Raw genomic sequence first — 20694 nt, forward strand, 5'->3', positions numbered from 1 at the left:
ACGTTTTTATTTTTCTACATACGAATTCATCTTTGATTGAAATAATAATTAAGTTTATAATCTAGTTTTGAGAAGGGTTTTTTTAACACAAGTTCCGGAAATCACGATGACTCGATGAGGTCCGCAAAAATAGATTTAGGCCAATAAAAATAGATTTCCTGTCATAAGGCCATGAATGTAATAAATTCTCATAGATTAACTTAAATAAACTAATTTACTTTCTGTATTTCTCTGATGTGTTTTTTTTTCTTGTTATTTATTGTTGCGACTTGGCTCTCTTACAACTGATGACGTTTTTGCTTTTTTTTCCCCAAAAAACGTATTTTTCCAATAGCTTCGTGGATTCTCAATAGATGGCATTAAACTAGTGTTTCGTTCGAAAAATCAAAAATAATTCAAAATTCAGAATTGGAGAGGCAAAGAATTTAAAAATTAAAATTGATTATTCATCAATTATATCATATAATCGAACTTAAATAAACCTCTAAAATTTTTCCCGCTCAAAACATTATTCAGTCGACAGACGACGGCACAACCTCACAGATAGTGCGTGGCCAGCGTGCGTCCGTGAACCTACTACTCATCCTTGTTGACGAAATTTAAAAAAAAATGTAAAAAAAAAGTAAAAATTATTATTCATGATCAATTGTGAAATTCAAAGTGAAGGCAATAAAATGTGTCAGTTAAAACAGCACTGGCTATGCTCAAGCAAAGATAAAGAGAAAAACCACGTGTTCAGGTGTGTTAGTTTCGGCCATAAAAAACTGGCGCGTACGGTAACCGGTAGTAACGTGTTATTTCTCCGTGTAACCCTTAGCAACGCTCGAAACACAAATGGTAACAACAGTCAGAAAAACACCATTAGGTCGGGCAAACCGGCTGACTGAAGCTCACAATACTTTGAGATGGATGGAACAGCCAATGATCACTTCAATTACAATCGTCTTCAAACACCACAAACTAGTAAGTCGTTTATTTTTAAAAATTGTTCTACGTGTAATTAGTGATATCACCATCTCCGTAGGATTTCGTCCTAGGGGTTGTCAAATCGCCCTACAAACGATTTCAATTAATAATTCTGCCACTAAATTAAATTTGATAGACTAAACCATGGACTAAAGATTGCTTATGAGCACGTCAACATGTCATTCGAAATCTCACAGACTCATACGTTTACACTTTTAGATAATGTCGACGCGGAGCTCCAAAATTGGAAAAACATCTCCAAAAACAGTCAAGAAATGGAAGAACGGCGACGTGCCAATACATTTATTCGTGCGATTGAGCCAATCGTCGAAGAAATCAAAGCGCTGGAATCATTCCGACTAAGGGAGATGGAAGATTCTGCAAATAGCATTCTAGGATGTATTGATGATTTGTGGAAACTTGAAGATTACAAGTATCCTCAAGATCAAATGGACCATCTTCTTAACATATCAAGTACTACCCAATTCACAGGGGGAAAAAAGGAATTGTTATTTGATTGAAATTTATTATTGCAGGTGCGTGTTTCGCAGAAGCGATCGCCAAGAAACTCAAAAACAGTTCAATTTGGATGCCAAATTCTTCAAGTCATACTCACTTGGCTCAAGTATGTTGTAATTTAAATGTTTCTTAGAACTGCGTAATTGACAACTAATTGCTTTAGGCTTTGACTGGTTGTAATGCGTGGATTAATGAATGCCATCGGATGACGTCACTCTTCTGGAAAAACGACATGTACCATCCATGGAAAGGAGAACCTTTTCTCTCGTTAAATGTTGTCAAGCTACGTGATCGTATCAATCAGGTGCAATAATTTCAGCGCGTATTTTAAAAAGGACGATTTGAACTAGGAGTTTATTTAATAGATTACTTCAATACTCCAAGTCATCAGCCTTGCAGCCCAATTGATACCGTCATCCAAACATGATTTGCTAGATCCCAATTATTTATTTGAGGGCTTTCAAGGTAGGATTTCATTCTTAAGATGCTAATGGGTCTGAAAACAACAATTTCATTGGCAGCTTTAGATGGCATGCCAAATTCCTTGCTAGACAACGCGGGGTGGAAAGCCGCCGTCAGCCAGTTCAACGATCACTTCACTCAGGCTGAAAAGGAAGCCGGTTCTGCCCTCCGGCCGCGTTTGACTTCAGCATCCAGCGGTGATCCATCTGCAGTACGATTATTGATTAAGACAAATAACATGTGGCATAGGATTCAAATGGTTTTTGTTGAGTGCCTTTACAGCTATTAGACTCGCTTCTTGAATTCAAAGAGCTGGTTCAACGGCCTCGCATCCGCCGAGAGCTGGAATCAGAGGGTCGAGCGCTTATGAACTATACAAAGACATGGTTAGAGAAACTACGACGAGACCTTGCGACAGCTAAAGTTAATATCGGGTCCAACTCGTCATCAAAAGTGCCAGAAACATTACGGGAGATCAATGCAATTCGCCACTTGGAAACGCAAGTAACAAATTTAAATCAAATTATGCTGAATTTAACGATTGATCGTAAGTACAAACAAAATTGTAGGTAACCAATATACAAAAAGGTGTCCAGATTTTTGCAAGCGATATGGAGGAAGCCAAAAATTTGGACCAGGAATCACGAAATTTGTTGTCGGAGATAAAAGATCAAATTAATGAAATCTTTGACGATTGGAGCCGAAATATTTTGGCCGGAATACGTGACGAGTCGTTAAGGTATGGTGGAAACATTAATACTTTTATTGATTGCTTCAAATAAAATGTAAAAATTGATTTGGTTAGTCTATCGAGCGACTCGCCGGTCATGTCATTCGATGAGAACAAATTAATGATAATCAACTACGATCCTCGTTTGATCAATTTTGTCGAAGAAGTTCGCCTACTATCGTCCATGGGTTTTAAAATGGCTCCGCAAATCATGCGCAACTCGAAATTAGCTGAAGATTTCATGCAACAAGCGAAAAGTTTAGAGGAGGTAATGTAAGGTTAAATTTTAAAACTAAATTTTCTATTTGCTCACTGTTTTCGCGTTGCTTATACAGATTGCAACCTTTCACAACAATATTGGTGACAGTATGATGCCTTGCTTGAAGCCTCTGATGTTGGAAGCGGCAATTGGACTCTCTGCTTTGGTGCAGGAACAAAATGTCGTCACCTGGGCGCAAGCAGAAAATGTCAACAGCTACATCCGTCGACTCCAGCAGGCTGTTCAAAGGCTAACCGCCCTAAATCAGCAACTCACCATGTGCCATGAAAAAATTCAAGAAAAGGTACTACTTAATTGTTTTCCCTTCCCTGCTTTTAATACAAGCTAATTCTATAAATTGTATGTCATAGGTTTTAAAGCTATTTGATATTGATCTGATGACGCAACAACAAAAATGGAAAGATAGTCTACGGGAAGTCCGATTGCTATTCGGAACTGTGGAAGCTCAAGTAAGCATATAAATTATCAATCACAGGGCTATTATCCCAATAAATGATTTGAATGAATTGCAATTCAAGGGTTTCCACAATTCATACGCCTGGCGCTTGTATTGGGATTATCAACTGTATAAGGCCGTAGAGTGTCAGTACCTGTTACATTTGGACGAGCTACACACGAACGTGTCGGATATTCACATCGAACTTGATTTCAAGTAAGCAAAAGTTTTTTGTTACCGCAATTCTTTTTCGATTCCTTTATTTTGTTTGACGGAAAAAGTAGTGGTGGGGGGGGGGGTGACCTTTTTATTGCTTTGCATTAGCAGAAAAAGGGGTGCGGTGGGCACCCTTACTTAAGTTTTCGACAACACGGGCTAAAAAATAGAAAGGGGAAATATTTTTAGGAAGTCGCCTTGAGATTTATAATTTTGTTTTGTTTCAGGAAACAAAATTTGCTGTTCAAACCCCCAATTGAAGACATAAGGCGCGAATACTACACCAAATTACGCAAGTTTCTGTCTCTCCCTCTACATTTCAAAGGATTTTTGGAGCAGCCTGGGGCTCCGAGCCTATTTCCAAAAATTGTCGAAAAACACGCCAATCGATTCAGTCAGGTGTACGCCGCATCAGGCAAAGTGTTTAGGGAATTGGACCAGTTTCAGGAACAATTTAAGATTTGGATAGTCCCAGCTCTTGTCGATCTAGACACTCTGTTTGAACAACGACTCAATGAACCACAGGATTGGGACTTGGCATTCCAGGCAGCCAAAAAGAAGAAAGAAGAAATGTCTGGTTTATCGAGGTACTATACTGTTATCAGTTGATAATATTGTCCGCTTGTAATTATACTCTCATTTCAACAGTGATGACGAGCGTGTTGGATGCTTCGTGATTAGTCTAACTCCTTTGCATCGAGAGATTGAATACATTCAACGTCGTTATTGGGATGCCATAACCTCTTCACTCTACACGTCCATTCACAAGGACGCGACATCCATCGAAACTTTCATATCCAACGCAACTGTTGTGCTGAATGTCCAGTTGCATGATGTCGACGAACTTTCTCAGGCCAGCAGTGACTTTAACGAATTACTTCGCACGACTCCCGAAGTATTTCGCATACCATTTAAATTATGTTATCAATTACTTTTAAAAATATCTGATTACCTAGATAACTCGCCTTATGAAAAAAGCTGAAACTAAAGCTCAAGTTTTGTCAAGATGGACACAGGACAGTGTGGAGATTTTTACCCAAGTCTGTACCAAATGGGAAAATTTCAATACGCTTCTCTCTCGCCATAAACAAGACATTAATCAACAGGTAATCGTTTTCATTATTAGAATATCAATTTCTAAGCTAATATTGGTAACTTCCTATACAGTTGGACAGTCTAAAATCAAACAGTCAGTCCCAGATTATCAAGTTTACATCTGAAATCGACCAGTTTTATCAGAATTGGCAACAAGAACAGCCACCGGATAGACTAGACATGACAAATTTAGACCAGTATTTAAAACTCTTACGAAAGAGTCGTAGGGAATGGTGCGAACTGATGGAGAATCAGATACGGTTAAAGTAAAACAATGAATTTCCATTCTGTTTAAATTGCGCGATTACAAATAATTATTTTAAAAATCGGCATTAGCGTCAATTTGGAAAAAGTTGGAGAGAAACCTGTCGAATTATCTGTGATAACCGAAATTGAAGGTGAAATTGCTCAGCGAGAGAGGATTTGGAGCCTCTACCAATCTTTCACCGAAGGTTGTATCTTTTTACACTCATAATCTAGTAAAATCTAATGGACATTTTGTATTTTTGGTGTTAGAATTGGATGAGATGGGTCACGAAGATTGGCTTTTGTCACGAAATAAGATTGTTAAACTAGACGAATACCTGGAAACTTGGATGAATAGGCTTAATGAAAGTGAGGATAAATCACCAATAATTGATTGGCTAAAGAATCAAATCGAGCAACACAAGGTATTTTTGATTTCTCTTCTTTACCTCGACATTGACTGCATTTTTAATCATTTCAAATCCCATTTTACTTTATAGGCTTTCATTCCAGTGCTGAAACTAGCGCGCGGGGAAACATTTACAGAGCGCCATTGGGCAGAATTTCTAAAAATAACTGGCCTATCTACTACAAGCATCGAACAAGTCACCCTTGAAGACCTTCTTCGAGCGCAAACTGTTTTATCTCAAAACTTCAATGAATTAAAAGTAAAATTAAAGCCCTAATTTTTTAAATAATTTATGAAACAGTTTTTTTTCCAACTCTTGTAGGAATTAAATAGCAGAGCAGCTGGCGAATCGCTGGTCAGACAAGCGCTGGTTGAATTAGAACAGTGGGAAGTAGAGTCACATTGGACATTGGCTCAGCACGTTGATTCAAATGGCATTCAGTTATTCATCATTAAAGAATTCAAAGAATTGCTCAACAAGGTAAATTTCCTAAATATTTCCAACACGCATTTCCTAATTCTAAAGAGCATTTAACCAATCAGGTTGGTGAGAATATGAGTCTTATTCAGTCCGTCAAGGATTCATCCTACTATCAGGCATACAGCGACCGGATAATGCTGTGGGAAACCAAAATGACAGACCTAGATTTTTACCTCCGCCATTTGAGTCAAATTCAAATCAAGTGGGTTGCTTAATATTTCAATCCATTTACATCTGCCTTTAATAAAATGGCAATATTTCATTTTTTTAAACAAAAGGTGGCTCTATTTAGAACCTGTTTTCAATCGAGGAGCTTTATTAAAAGATGCCGGACGTTTTCGTCGCCTGGATGCCGATTTTCGGTTCATCATTACCGAGATCAAGCGTGACAGCAGAGTGACGTCAATCTTACGCATTACTAATCTGCGCTCTTTGGTTACTAGCCTGCTAGATCAAGTTGGCCGCTGCCAGAAAAGTCTCTTTGAATTTTTAGAGGCAAGTTGTTAATCGCTGTTCCACGAATTGAATCCATTTTCACGACCTTTTGATTTGTACAGGATAAACGTTCGAAATTTGCACGTTTCTACTTCTTGGGGGACGAAGACCTGCTAGATATAGTCGGCCAGGCAGCCACCAGGCCCTCTGTAGTGCAACCGCACTTGAAAAAGCTTTTCGCTGGTATTCACTCTGTCCTTTTCAGCAACGATCAACGCTACATCGTGGCTGTGGCTTCGTTGGAGGGCGAGCGAGTCGAGTTGAAATCGCCAGTGTCGGTGTCGTCGGAACCAGTCGAGATGTGGCTCAACCGTTTGGTAACGGAAACCCGCTCCACACTACAGGCGATGTTGCGCAACTGTGTACAGGAGCGTCAGCGGGACGCCACCGATCTCTCTCGATTCCCGACACAGATCCTCTGTTTGGCCGAAGCGATCGTTTTCACAGAGCGATGCGAAAAAGCTATTTCCTCCTCACCCGGCGCGTTGTCCAAACTCAAAAGTGACTATCAAAATCAATTGGCCAGTTACACCAGTGCTCCGCTGTTGCAGAGCAGTGGTTCTGACGAACAGGGTGTCATCGTTTTAAAATTGCAAGCTCTTATCATGGACATTATTCATTACATTGACGTGATCAAGCAGATCCTCGATGCCAAGTGTCGTTCGACTAACGATTGGGCATGGAAGAAACAACTCAGGTATCAGTAATAATGAATTAAGTGTTGATGGCTTGTATTGATTTAAATTTCAAATAGGTTCTACTTGAAGGATGGCGTAGCAGTAGCGCAGATGGCCAGTACCGAAGTCGAGTACACTTACGAATACCAAGGAAACGTAGCGAAACTCGTTCACACACCTCTGACGGATAAATGCTACCTCACGTTGACATTGGTTTGTTATTTTTATAGTTATGCGTCACGTTATTCAAATTTATATTGAAATTTTGTTGCAAATAATAAAAGGCCTTACGTATGGGACTTGGTGGCAATCCGTATGGCCCGGCTGGAACGGGCAAAACGGAATCGGTTAAAGCGCTCGGTTCTCTACTCGGACGTCAGGTGTTGGTCTTCAATTGCGATGAGGTCCCATCAATTGTGTTTCATTATTCATGGCGTGGTACTGACGTATGTGCTTTGATTTGTCTAGGGATTGGATGTGAAATCGATGGGGCGTATTTTCGTAGGACTGGCCAAAAGCGGAGCTTGGGGCTGTTTCGACGAGTTTAATCGCCTTGATGAAAATACTCTATCGACTGTCTCTACGTTGATCCAGGCTATCCAGCTGTCGCTCAAGAACAAAAGTCATGTCGTCACTCTACTGGGCACTCAAGTATTGATCCAATTTTTAAAATTTCCTATTCAATTTATAACAATTTTTTTGAAAATAGGTTGACATTAATCCACACACTGGTATTTTTGTCACGCTCAATCCGGCCGGCAAAGAGTATGGAGGACGTCAGAAGCTTCCGGATAATTTGAAATTACTTTTTCGTCCGGTGGTCATGTCTGAGCCGGACATTGAATTAATCGCCGAAGTGATTCTTTATTCGCAGGGTTTTCGAGATGCTCAAATTATTGGCAAAAAGTTGGTCGACGTCTTTCGTCTCGCTCAGTAAGTTTTCTACGAAACGTGATTTTCAAAAACCCAAAAGTTTCATTCCATTTGATGTCGGACAGGAAACTTTTGAGTCGACAGCAGCACTACGACTGGGGCCTGCGAGCCTTGAAGAGCGTCTTGCGGACGGCGGGCGACGGTTTACGGTCCTCTTTGGCGACGAGTATCTCCGATGATGTCGAATATACAACGGTCGTTCGCGCTCTCAACTTCAACACCTTATCCAAATTGACGACGGTCGACTCGACTTTATTTCTTGGACTTGTGGCCGATATTTTCCCAAATGCTCAACAAAGCCACGATCCTGCACATGCTCATCTGGTGGACGTCATCGCCACCTGTTGCCAAGAAATGGGATTGATTCCGTTGGATCGACAAGTAAGTGTAGACTTGTAAATAAACGAATTCTTTATGAAATTAATGAAATAATTTCTAGGTCAAAAAAATCCTGGAAGTCTACGAACAAGCGAAACAACGAATGGGGGTCGTCATTGTTGGACCACCTCAAACTGGAAAATCTACCGTGTGCGCAATTTTAAAAAAGGTTCATTTTCTTCTATATTTTTGTTATTTGCTGCCGATACCAACGTTGAACATTTTCAGGTCCTTCAGCAGCAAAAACGTAAAGTGCAAGCGTACACACTGAATCCAAAGGCCATCAGTCGTATCCATTTACTGGGTCTGATTGATCCGGCGACTCGGGAATGGACGGACGGTGTCCTCACTAAAATTGCACGGCTCGTTGTTTCAGATGCTGGTAATGACAGAAAAATTTATTTTAATTGAATTTTTTAAAATAATTTTAGTATTTATTTTATTCAGAAATTACATCTTGGGTTGTTTGTGACGGAGACATTGATCCTGAATGGATTGAAGCGCTTAATTCAGTGCTTGACGATAATCGTTTGTTAACCATGGCGTCCGGCGAGCGCATCAAATTTGGTCCCGATGTCAACTTCATTTTTGAGACTCACGACTTGACTTACGCCTCACCAGCCACCATTTCACGAATGGGTGTTGTCTTTTTTAGGTAAAATCTAAAGTTTGAATTGCTAAATTTTATTGCCAAGTTCCATTTCACATGGACCTTAATAACTCTTTCCCATGATGAATAAGTGAGGACGATATGGATTTCCATATTGTCATCCGCAGTTGGCTGCTCGAACAACCCAGTGAAGTACAAAAATCGCTTCAGTCTCTGATCGACAGTTATTTCTACAAAGGTAACGACCAACACGTTGATCTCTTTGTACTTGCACAGTTTTATTTTTAAACATTACCCTAATAGCTGTTATGGATATTCTTTAGCTCTTGAGTGGATATCCAAGAATGGAGAAGTCGTTGTCCCAGTATCTACTTTGACAACAATTCGTGGCATTCTCAGCCACTTGACATGTTGTAAGACCAAAAAACAATTCGTTAACGGCCTTCTCAAAGGAGGCGGTGCTAATTTAACTTCCCAGTCTCTTATCCAATTCGGACAAATGGTGGGTTATTTTTCAAACTGGAACAAAAAGACGTATAATATACAATAACCCATTCATATTTTTGACAGATTTTATCCATGTGTGGGGAAAAGGCGCCAGACATGGAAAATCCTTTTCTATGTCGATATGATTCCAAACTCGATGCTTTAGTCACTCTCGACTCCAATGTTTTGGACAGCACTCACTGGAATTATGACGAGCAAAATTTATTAGTACCAACGACCAACTTGCTCGTCACTTACGAGATGATTCAACCATGGTTTAACAACAAGGAACATGTTCTTGTTGTTGGTCCGGAAGCTTGCGGGAAGAGGTAACTCCTTTTTGTATAGCCGTTGTCGATTTCTTGATACACTAACGCTGATTATTTTCTATCACTTTCAATGGGAATCAGCCTGCTTGTTGAACACTGCTTAAGGCAGATGCGATCCACACGTATTGTAATTTTCCATTGCACAGCTTCAACTACTCCGCAGAACGTTCTTCATAAATTGCTTCAGGTAAAAATCCGATATCTTTCAGTCGTCTTGATTAACTACTATCATCCATATTTAGAATTCCATCATCGTTTCGAGTTCAAACGGACAAGTTTTGGTACCGAGAGAGGCTTCAACGTTGGTTCTCTATTTGAAAGATTTAAACATTGTCATGCCAGACAAGTGGGGAACCTGCCAACTCACCGCCTTTTTGGAACAAGTAATTTCATTCCATTTTTATTACTAGTATGAAATAGCCAGCTGTATTAATCAACACCAGGTGATCAACTACAAGGGATGTTACGATAATAACGGCGAGTGGTTGGTTATGGATAATATCCAGCTTGTGTGTACTTTGAACCTGAACCATTCGCAAGGACGTTTTCAACTTAATCCTCGCTTCATTTCCTTGTTGCGTGTTGCAGCCGTTGGGTATTCAGCATAATAATTATTTTAAATTAGAGGAAAATTGAATAATCAATGTTTACTGGACAGAGAGCCACTGTTAAGAGAACTGGAATTACTAACCTTTAGCTATTTAAGCGCTTCCTTCAAAAGGGAAAAAACGGTGGTTGCTGATCGTTTACTTCAGAAAATCACTTCTTTCATGGTCCATTTTGATGGCGAAGTAAATCCTATTTAGAAATCAAGCCTGCCTGAAAATAATAATTGTAAACATTTCTTTAGATGAGACGGAATGTAGTTCCGACAAACAACTTTCAAATTCTGTTCACAACAAGACATTTAACCAGCTGGGCCGAAGGTTTAGCTCGTTACGAAATCCGCTGGGAAGATTCAAATGCCGTTGTCATGGTAAGTCCTTTCCGGCCACCTCATCCACTCAAAGGATCCGTAATCAATCCTTGCTCATTACAGGCATTGGGCTACGAGGCGTGCAGGATCTATCGCGACAAGTTGGTATCCGATGAGCAACGAACGCAATTTGACGGGCTTTCGAATCAATTGTTTAACGAAGAATGGAAGACGTCCACACAAACGTCAGGAGGAACACTTTACACCACTTATCGATCGAAAAAACACGGACTCATTCCAGTGACACTGTCAGAGTGGGAAAAGATCGTGAAAAAGACTCTGCAGCAATACGGTACACGGTATAATAACTCGTTGTATAGTTTCACTTACATTTGGTGTTTCATTATATAGGGAGAGAAAACGAGCCCTTGGATGTGGAAATGCTGTTGGAGTTACTGCAAGCAGTTGTTCGAGCGGACAGAGTATTAAGTGACCCATCTGGCCGCTCATTGCTATTGATTGGGAGGTCAGGGGTCGGTCGCCACACGTCTATCAAGTTGCTGTCTGTCATGCATCACGCCCGGGTTATGACCCCCTTTCCCGGAAGGAACTACGGCCGGAAGCAATTTACCAATGACTTGAAATCGGTTAGAATTAAGAATTACAAAATCATGTAAATATTTAACTAAAAAATTGTTTTAGGCCATGCATGCCGCTGGTGTTGATGGCGACTTGGTGTATTTTGTGCTGGAAGATCATCATGTTACAGATTCCCATTTTTATGCCCTGATTGATTCATTATTGGCTTCGGGAGAGGTACAAACAGGCAGCCAAGATGATCTGTGGAACTCCATTTTATCTTTGAATTTGATCAGGTTCCAGGGATGTACACTAGTGAAGAAATTGAGGCTCTTTTGGCGCCGTTGAAGGAAGTAGCTGCTGACGAAGGCTATGGCGGCAGCCTTTTCTCTTTCTATGCTCAACGTGCGTGAATTTCCATTTATTTTTTTAATAGCGAAGAAAGGGCTTGTTGTATTGTTATTTCGTTCAACAGGTGTGAAAAATAGGTTACGTGTCATCTTTATCATCGATTGCGCCCAGCCGACTTATGAGACCGTCTTGGAGACGCATCCTTCCATGTACAAATACAGTGACGCAATTTGGATGGAAAACTGGACGAAGATAAGCATGACGGCCGTTGCAGCTAGAATTCTCAAGTATATATTTTCTTAATAAAAACTAAACTATAATTTTGATTCCTTAAAAAAAACTATCTTAAATTTGATAGGGATGAAAGAGCGGTGCAAGAACTTGATAAATCAGTCCACATTTACGAGAGTTTGGATGCTTCGTTGAAATGTCCGAGGCGTTACGTTTCGTTCATTCAAACCTTTTCCAGCATATGCGGCCAAAAGACGGATCGTATTTTCGAACAACAGCAAAGAATTCAGGTACTTCTTTTGCTTTGTTTATCCCATTCATCTCGAAGGTATAAAATCCCTTGTTTATTAATTAGACTGGTGTTAGCAAGTTGTCCGATGCTCGCGAGCTTGTCGCTCAGTTGCAAGCGGAAGCCGGCCAACAAGAGCAATTGTTAGCTCAGAAGCAAATGGAAGCCCAGGCGGCATTGCAAAAGATTACCGACACGATCCAGAGTGCCGGAGTGAAAAGAGATGAAATGCAAGACCTCCGCAGTACTATCGCTAACGAGAACGTTGCCCTTACCACCAGGTATCGTTTCACATTTTCTTTTTTTCCGTCTAATATGCGGCGACTTTGCATGAGTGATAAATAGTAAATGTTGACCGTAAACCGAGAGAACAAAGTAGGAAAAGCGTGACTAGGTGAAACAAAAGAGAAATACAGTTTTCGTCACTTTCTCTTTTTCTGTGGTTTATTTTCAGCATCCATAAATCTCTTCTTATTAACTATCGATGACTATATTCGACTCGTTTCCCCATCAATTTCTAATTGAACGTAATAAGCCCTAGTGATCCTGTGTTTGACAAGTCCACAGCAATAAATGTTGCTGGTTGGAGATTTGTCTTCTTTTTCTCAATCGTCTTATTTGTTTTTAGAAAGGAGGCCATCGACCAGGAGCTGGCTGAGATCGAGCCACTCCTTATGGAAGCTCGATCCGCTGTGTCGGATATCCGTAACGAAGCGCTGTCTGAAATCCGCTCGCTGCGCGCACCGCCCGAAGTGATCCGTGACATCCTTGAAGGAGTCCTCCGATTGATGGGCATCTTGGACACGTCGTGGACATCTATGAAGAGCTTTTTGGCCAAAAGAGGCATCAAGGAGGAAATCAGGTAAAAATTTTTAAAAATAACTGAACAATGAACGAGTGAGAAGAAATGTTGGTTTGAACAAATGATTTGTTTATTGATGATTCATCAATCGATATAATGTGTTTAGACCTACTGAGTTTCTTGTTCTAGGAGTGGCAAGAACCAGTTCTCGTCTTTCACTTGGAAACAAATATAGGATGTATGTATGGGGTGGTGTGTTGTGTAGTTATGAATTAGTTGGAATGACTCTAATATTCAGGGTTTGTAGTTTTGCTGGGGTGGTGCTGGTTTGTAGGCGGGTTTGTTGTCGGGGTATTTGGCTTCTCCCTCGTATTTGACGTCGGCGACGTAGCCGTATTCGTCGGCCTTGTAGGAGACGATTTGGGTGCGGCCATCGGGCAGAGAGACCCGGTAAGATCCCGTCACGGCTTTGGTGTCGGCCGTCTCTTGATGGGCAAAGTTGTTGTAGGTCGGCTCATCCTTGACGGCGTAGCCGAAATTGTAGGGCATCAACGGCTATCAATTTCCAAATCGATGCGGTATGGTGGTTAACATTTGCCAAATCAAAATATACATCAGCTTTGTTTAATCATACCTCCTTAGCTTCGTAACTGGGTGCAGGGTAACCAGCAGCAGGTGGTTTCGGGTACGGAAGTTCGGCAGCGAAAGCCGCAACAGCGAAAATGACGACGACGGCAAACTATAAATTGACATTTAACACAATTTTGTGGTAGATAATAGGCCAATGCGAATAACTAAATTTGCCTTCTTACCTGATGCATTGTTGTTTGTTAGTAGAAGATGGGAGAGATGCAACTGATATTTTGTTTGCTATTCACGCCGTCTTTTATATCCCGAGCAGTGGGGAGGGAGGAAACCTACAATGGCGGCAGGGCGGGACCATGGGAGTTTTTTAAGGATGAATGATTTTCTCGTTTTCTCTCTTCTTCCTTTTCTTACTATAGCTTCCATTACACAATACAACTATACTAATAATGCATTTAGCTTAGCTTTACGCCAGGAAATAATCATATCGTTCGTGGTAGTTTCACAAATGATTGGGGTTTGGGATGATTGGCACTCTTTCTTATTGTTTTTTCTTTTTCCTTAATATTGAAATTTTTGAATCGAGAACAGACGCCCGTGCATATCTCTTATTAATTCATTTCATCCGAACCTTGCCTAAACTATATTGTTTGCACCGTGCGTGTTATATAATGTCAGTTTTCTGATTTGGATAATGGGAAAATCTCATCTGCCGATAGTATTCGAAATGTTTCCTGTGAAACTATAGACGATTTTTGTAAAGTTAACAGTCGCTGACTCAAACTTTTCCGTTTTATTTCTGCGCTTCCTTCAATTTATGACGAAGCAAATAATGGCTGAGTAACTTTTCTCTTTTTTTTGAAAACTAGAAACGCGATCGCTACCATTCCGTAAACAATATGCGAAACTCTTGGCTTAACTAGTTTGGAGTTCTTCACTAACTCTCGTGATCATTCTCAGACTTTCACTCGCGAGTTTTATTTTTTATTGGCGCGGCTCAACTCGGCATCTATTTCATCTTAATTGACGTTTCATAATTTTCTTGTATTGTAGATTAAAGCCAAACAATTTGGTGGAGAGCTTATAGCGTATAAACGATTATTAATTTAGTTTAATCTAATTTAAAAATCTAGAAATTTGACATTGAAATGCTGCTGTTCCAAAACTTGGTGTAGCAAAATGGATATGCATGAGGCCCATGGAATTAAATTAGAATGATAAATGTGAGAAAATATTCTTTGCTTACATTCCTGTCACGGCCAAAATGATACTATTACGATGTTGGGTGATGTACATCATTTCCGCAAGAACGCATCAGATAATTTTTCGAGGCCATACAAATATAGATTTATTTATTAGAAAATGTTTATAGCTGCTCTCCAACCGTTTTTATTTTCTTTACACTTTCTATGGTTACGCAGTTTAATACGAAATTTATTCGTCGAGTATTGCCGTTTTCTTTTGTTGCAGCCGACAGTTCATACATAACAACGTTTCATGGGTATTGGCGAGTTATGGTTTTAACTTTCATTTTTTTTGTTACTTCTTTATTACGTAACAAAAGATATGACGAGTATCTTGGCACAAGAAAGCGGGTATTAGTTTACTTTTTCCGCCCAACTAAACTGCCGTCATTTCCGTCGAGGTTTTTTCTTTTCTATTTTCTCTTTAACTGTTCATCTCCGAATTTTAACCATTTTCTGCAAGTGATTTACCAGTCTGACAGAAGCAAATCGTGACTCATAGATGATGCGATATAGTCTCGATAATCTTAAGAGGAAACAATAATCGAGAAAACATTATAAATGACCTGAATAGATTATCTGCTATACATTCATCTAATCAATCAATGCGATATTTTTTTTAAAAAAAAGGTCGTTTGACGCCAGAAAAATTTCCGGGGAAAGTCGACGAGCCGTCGAACAATTGCTAGCCCGTCGGAAAGAATCCTTCGATGATAGGTAAATATTTTTATACTATGCAATGTAAAGGTGAATGAATTCAACTTTAATTTTTATTTTCGTTGATTGCAGAGTTGCTAAAAGAGCTTCGGCTGCTGCCGCCCCATTGGCCTCTTGGGTTCGTGCCAACGTGAGCTACTCCCGTGTGTTGGAAAGGATCACTCCACTGGAACAAGAGCAAGCCAATCTCAGAAGGCAAATTCGACTTGTTCATCAAAATTTCTTGAAAATGAATCGGCTCATCTTCTCGTTTTCTTTCAACTTCCTTCAACAGGAACCTTCAGGCAGCCGAAGACAACATGACTCGTTTAGCCACCGGATTGGACGATGTGGACAAGCAGGTGGCAATCTTACGAGATCAACTCTCGGCGTCGACTCGCGAAGCCAGTGAGATCGAAATTGGACTAAAGAAAGCGCGTGAGACTCTCAGCGTTTCGCAAAATTTGGTAATGGAATTGGCCGACGAATACGATCGCTGGCGGTTACAGGTAATCCTCATATTTGACGAGGAATATGAATCGCAATTTCTCAATCATTTATGTACGTCGCTGTTTTGTCGGTAGCTCGAGGAACTGGAACACGATCATCACAATGTGGCTTTTTACGCTCTACTTGCAGCTGCCTTCATCAATTTTCTGTCCTGCTCTACAGAGGATGATAGGAAAAGTGCATTGTCTCGATGGTTAACTCAGCTTCAATTGCATCCTGCAAAATCGGAAAAAGAACCAGAAAAATCGATTTTCTCATTAAAGAAATTTCTGACTAGTGAACAAGAATTAATGCTTTGGCGCTCAGAAGGATTGGCTGCCGATGATTTGGCCGTCGACAATGCTTTAGCCATCCTACAGGTACGACATTATTAATTTGGATTATACAGCAAGAAATTTCAAATATTATTTCGTAGGGAACTTTATATCCTCACGTTCTTGATGCCACTGGAAAAAGTATTCAGTGGATTGCAACTCATTTTAAATCAATGACTATCGAAATAACTTCGCAAGGGGATGAGCGCTTTGCTAACATCCTCGATCTCGCCATCAGGTTTTAAGATGACACTAAAACGAAATTAATAACTAATTTAACTATTTGTTGAAAACAGATTCGGGAAAATTTTAATCGTTCAAGATGTAGACAACATAGATCCAATTCTATTTCCTATTTTACGCAACGATTACGTTATTCAAGGTGATATAATCTGTAACTTGGCGCAATTTGGCAGGTTTCAATTGTGGAATTTCATTTTTATTTTAGGTGTGCGAAAACTTGTTCGATTGGGCGACAAACTAGTAGACTGGAATGACAATTTCCGGCTGTTTCTCTTCAGCCGCTCGACTGGGTTGGTGCCTTCCCCGCAATCGAATGCCTTAGTCAACACCATAAATTTTAATACGACTCAAGCTGGACTTTCCGAACAGGTAAGTCAAACACATAAATGTTTATAGGTGCTAACATAATATCCCCTGAATTCGTCTGCCAGCTCGTCGCACTGACAGTCAAATTCGAAAATCCAGAACTGGAACAACGGAAGAAACAGTTACTGGAACAAGAAGAACAGCTCAAACTGCAACTGGCACAGTTAGAGGAGAAACTTCTTCAAACTCTGGGAAATTCTACAGGAAACATTTTGGAAAATTCGGTTCAAACTTAAACTTTTTCTATTTAATTGGCAGGGGCTAAATAATAACTTTTTTCTTTTTATATGATCTAGGATGTCCTGACTTCTTTGAGGCAACTTAAACAATCTAGCGCTACGATAGGAAAGTCTCTGAGGGAATCACTTGAACTGCAATATTCACTGGAAAAAGAGAGGTCGACTTATAATGAGTTAGCCCAGTTTGGGAGTCGTTTGTTTTTCGCCATACAAGAACTTTCCAAACTGAATGTTTGCTACCAGTTTTCCGTGCAGGCCTTCATGCACATATTTCTGAAGAATCTAGATTCCAAGAATGTAACTCTTTTCTACGATAAATCTTTATACAGACTATCACTGGACGATTTGTAATTTCATTTTTATATTTCAACTAGATCGAAAATGGACCGGAAAAAATGGGCTTCATTCGGCAGCGGCTCCTCAAGACGGTGTATACCATGGTCTCTCGAGCTCTGTTTAAACCCGATAAGATGGTTGCTGCTCTCCACATTGTTCGAGAAATGTATCCGCACATTTTTCAATCGAATGTAATTGAAATTTGCCTTATTTTATGGATAACTATATTAATCTTTGAAAAATATATTTAGGAATGGGAATTGTTTGTTGGATTAAAATCGGGTCGCATTCAGTCCAAGCAGATAGAGCTTCCGGGCTGGATTGATGAAAGTCGTGCTCTTAACGTATCAGCTATCAAAGTATCAATAAGTTACCCGTAGAGTGGGGTTAACATGGAAATAACAGTTAACCGTCGTTCCGCTAGGTGATTTTCCCCAGTATTTTCTCGGCCTTACATGTGGAAGACGCTGCGCTATGGACTAAATCGAGTACAGCTATCCCTTCGGTCATCAGCCAAGTACTTTCTCCTTTCCAACAAGTGCTTGTGGTTCAGGCCATCTATCCTGACAAACTCATCAACACTTTGACGCAGTTTCTCTCAAGGACTTTAGGTAAGCTCGAATTGACCATACCCGAAAAAACTAACTAACTTTCGTCATGTTTTTGGCTGTTTAGAATTGACCGAATTGTTTCCAGCGACGTCAAGTCTACGAACTATTTTCAATGAAACGTCTTCAACTGAACCTATTTTGGTGCTTCTTCCTTGTGACGGCTCGGGCGCTTATGACATGACAGTCGAGTTAGAAGAGTTGGCCAGAGACACACTCGGAGAAAACTGTCTGGTCGAAATCGCTATGGGAACCGACGAGACGGAGAAAGCAACTGAATCCGTGATGCAAGCAGCTCGTAACGGTCATTGGACTTGCCTCAAAAATATCCATTTGGTCAGCAGTTGGTTACCTGTGCTCGACCGGTTAATGAATGAACTCGACCAGGAAGACGGTGGTCTTCACGTCAATTTCCGATTGTGGATGACGGCTGAGCCCGTTTCCACTTTGCCAGTCTCACTTCTTCAACGTTGCAAGAAGATAGTTAGCGAGGTGAATTGCGAATACGCTAAAACTCTTTTTCATAAGAAATTAATGAAACATTTTCAATTAGGCTCCGCAAGGAATGAAGCGCAACTTGAATCGCATTTTCGAAGCCTGGAACCCGAGTTCCTTGCCAAGTTCTCCTATTCACATGCAAGCCTTGTTCGTACTAGCTTGGTTTCACGCAGTGGTTCAAGTATGTATTATTTTGTTTGACTTTAAATTGGCTTTGTCTGGGATACAGCTCATTTTTTAAATTAGGAAAGAAGAAATTACGTTCCGCAAGGATGGCTCAAAAAACATGAATTTAACGAATCCGATCTTAGAGCGTCAACTGAATTACTCGATCAGGTCTTCAAAGAGATTGATAATTCGGGTAAAAATCTGTTCGCTTATTTTAAATCAAATTTATACTTGAAAATTTTCTTGAAATAGGTAACCGCTGGGAATACGTGAATGGATTACTTTTGAATGTCATTTACGGTGGCCGGATAGACAACAACTTTGATCTACGAATTCTTCGTTCATATCTAACACAATACTTTAATGATGATGTGCTTGGCAAAGATCGTTCCCCTATTAATGAGGAAATTAGCGTTCCCTTGTCAAAAAATCTTCGGGTATTTTTTCATTTTTTAAAAGTTGCCTTGTGTAATCAAAATATGTTTATATTGCTATTTTATTATCTCGATTTTAGGATTATGTGGCGCTTGTACGCCATTTACCCGAAACGGATAAATCCGCTTATTTCGGATTGCCACCCAACATTGATGTGACCGTTCAATATAACGAAAGTGTCTATTTGTCCGCCCGATTGAAAGGTAAAACAGATTTAATAAGCGCATTTGAAAATGTCATTTTTAATTGCCTTTTATCGATTCAGCTTTTTATCAGGCTTCAGTTCAGCCTTCAGCTGGGGACGTGAAACTTCTCATGAACAAACTCGCTCCTATTTTCTCCGCATGGAAATCTTTATTGCAGGTTGTACTGGTGACCCATCGGGTTCTATCCCATAAAATTAAAACAAAATTCTACTTAATTTAGGGAACCACACTCCTGTCGATGAAAGATTCCATCTCGTCCTCAACGAGTGTCCCATCTAACCCGTTGGCGGCTTTCATCGCTGCAGAAAGTTCCTTGGCTCTCCGCTTGATTCAAACCGTACATCAGTCTTTAGCCGCCATGAACCGATTCCTCAAATCTGGCATGCCTCTCCCTTTTTCTTTAATGGAATCAGCGTCTGAAATCACCTTGATGAAGGTTACTTTTAAGAAAATTGCATTTTTATATGATAAAATAATTAATGTGTTTTCAATCATTTTGCAGACCCCGAAGTCATGGTATACTTTATGGGAAGGACCGTTGCAAGTGGAGCAATATCTTGGCTCTTTAGTTAAAAGGGCGCGAGCATTAGCAGAAATATGGCTACCAGCCGTGCAGAAGAATCAACTATTGTCGGCTGTTTTGGATATTTCAGAGCTCATGAACCCAGAAGCTTTCTTCAGTGTACATCGGCAGCATAGCGCAAGGTATAATAGACTGGTTGTCCTGGAGTTCTCACCATAAATTCATAACAGTATAACAATGCAATTTTAATGCAACACCTAGGGAAATGGGGATTTCAATGGATTCTCTGCAATTGTTGGTTTCATGGAACAAGTCGCAAACATCTGTTGATATCAGCACTGCTACTCTGAGTGGGATATACATTCAGGGAGCTCGAATGACATCTGCTATTGGGATGGAAGAGTGCTTCGTCGAGACTCCATCGTGGAATCCAATTCCTCCCTGTTTCCTGTCGTGGGTTCCCCTCGAAGATGCGGTTCGTAAAACTGATGCAACAACTTATATATATTTAATGCATTGGCGATTGACAACTCATTTTGTTAATTTTATTTTTGATAAAAGAATTCTCGGGCCAATGGATTGCACACTGTTAAAGTGCCGCTGTATGTTGATGAAGAAAGACAGCGTTTGATTACCGTACTGGATATTCCGTTTGGTTCTGGTATAATTGACGACTGGTACCGAGCCGGAATTGCTTTGTCACTGAAAGACTGAACAACGTCTTGTTTTTCCCTATAATGATTTAACCCAATATTTTGTGATTTCTGAAGAATAAACAACATGTGTAACCAGTAACTTTTAAAACTT

The 20694-nt window shown here is 40.1% G+C and overlaps 2 protein-coding genes across 3 annotated transcripts; one reads left to right on the forward strand and one right to left on the reverse strand.

The window, feature by feature from the left end:
• Positions 1-542: 542 nt before the first annotated feature.
• Positions 543-20679, forward strand: LOC124193239 (cytoplasmic dynein 2 heavy chain 1-like). 2 transcript variants are annotated; one of them, XM_046586968.1, is made up of 69 exons: positions 543-963; positions 1186-1440; positions 1503-1591; positions 1649-1789; positions 1851-1950; positions 2007-2158; positions 2230-2451; positions 2517-2686; positions 2753-2945; positions 3013-3240; positions 3308-3406; positions 3476-3609; positions 3837-4196; positions 4258-4504; positions 4566-4715; positions 4777-4970; positions 5041-5156; positions 5221-5375; positions 5451-5618; positions 5682-5840; positions 5903-6042; positions 6119-6335; positions 6398-7032; positions 7090-7225; positions 7297-7416; positions 7481-7663; positions 7722-7945; positions 8011-8326; positions 8385-8492; positions 8552-8705; positions 8771-8978; positions 9065-9171; positions 9257-9435; positions 9504-9748; positions 9830-9935; positions 9991-10131; positions 10192-10343; positions 10407-10539; positions 10599-10724; positions 10788-11016; positions 11076-11311; positions 11367-11480; positions 11540-11648; positions 11719-11881; positions 11953-12115; positions 12181-12395; positions 12743-12976; positions 15376-15462; positions 15535-15657; positions 15737-15950; positions 16026-16310; positions 16367-16503; positions 16562-16647; positions 16714-16877; positions 16940-17098; positions 17171-17410; positions 17488-17640; positions 17701-17808; positions 17874-18060; positions 18125-18549; positions 18611-18736; positions 18802-18916; positions 18976-19160; positions 19238-19361; positions 19424-19521; positions 19585-19800; positions 19867-20069; positions 20149-20362; positions 20449-20679. In XM_046586968.1, exons 1-69 carry the CDS (start codon positions 906-908, stop codon positions 20599-20601), a joined length of 12285 nt encoding a protein of 4094 aa, XP_046442924.1. In that variant the 5' UTR covers positions 543-905; the 3' UTR covers positions 20602-20679. The 2 variants fall into 2 exon arrangements, with proteins under 2 accessions (XP_046442924.1, XP_046442932.1); XM_046586976.1 differs by lacking the exons at positions 19867-20069; positions 20149-20362; positions 20449-20679 and having other exon boundaries at positions 19435-19521; positions 19585-19785.
• Positions 13025-13815, reverse strand: LOC124193253 (pro-resilin-like). The gene is made up of 3 exons (XM_046586988.1): positions 13729-13815; positions 13551-13655; positions 13025-13471 (listed from the first exon to the last, which is right to left on the reverse strand). The coding sequence occupies exons 1-3, from the start codon at positions 13735-13737 to the stop codon at positions 13211-13213; spliced, it is 375 nt and encodes a 124-aa protein (XP_046442944.1). The 5' UTR covers positions 13738-13815; the 3' UTR covers positions 13025-13210.
• Positions 20680-20694: the final 15 nt, after the last annotated feature.

Source organism: Daphnia pulex, chromosome 1 (assembly GCF_021134715.1).
Source record: "Daphnia pulex isolate KAP4 chromosome 1, ASM2113471v1".
NCBI classification, from domain to species: Eukaryota; Metazoa; Arthropoda; class Branchiopoda; order Diplostraca; family Daphniidae; genus Daphnia; species Daphnia pulex.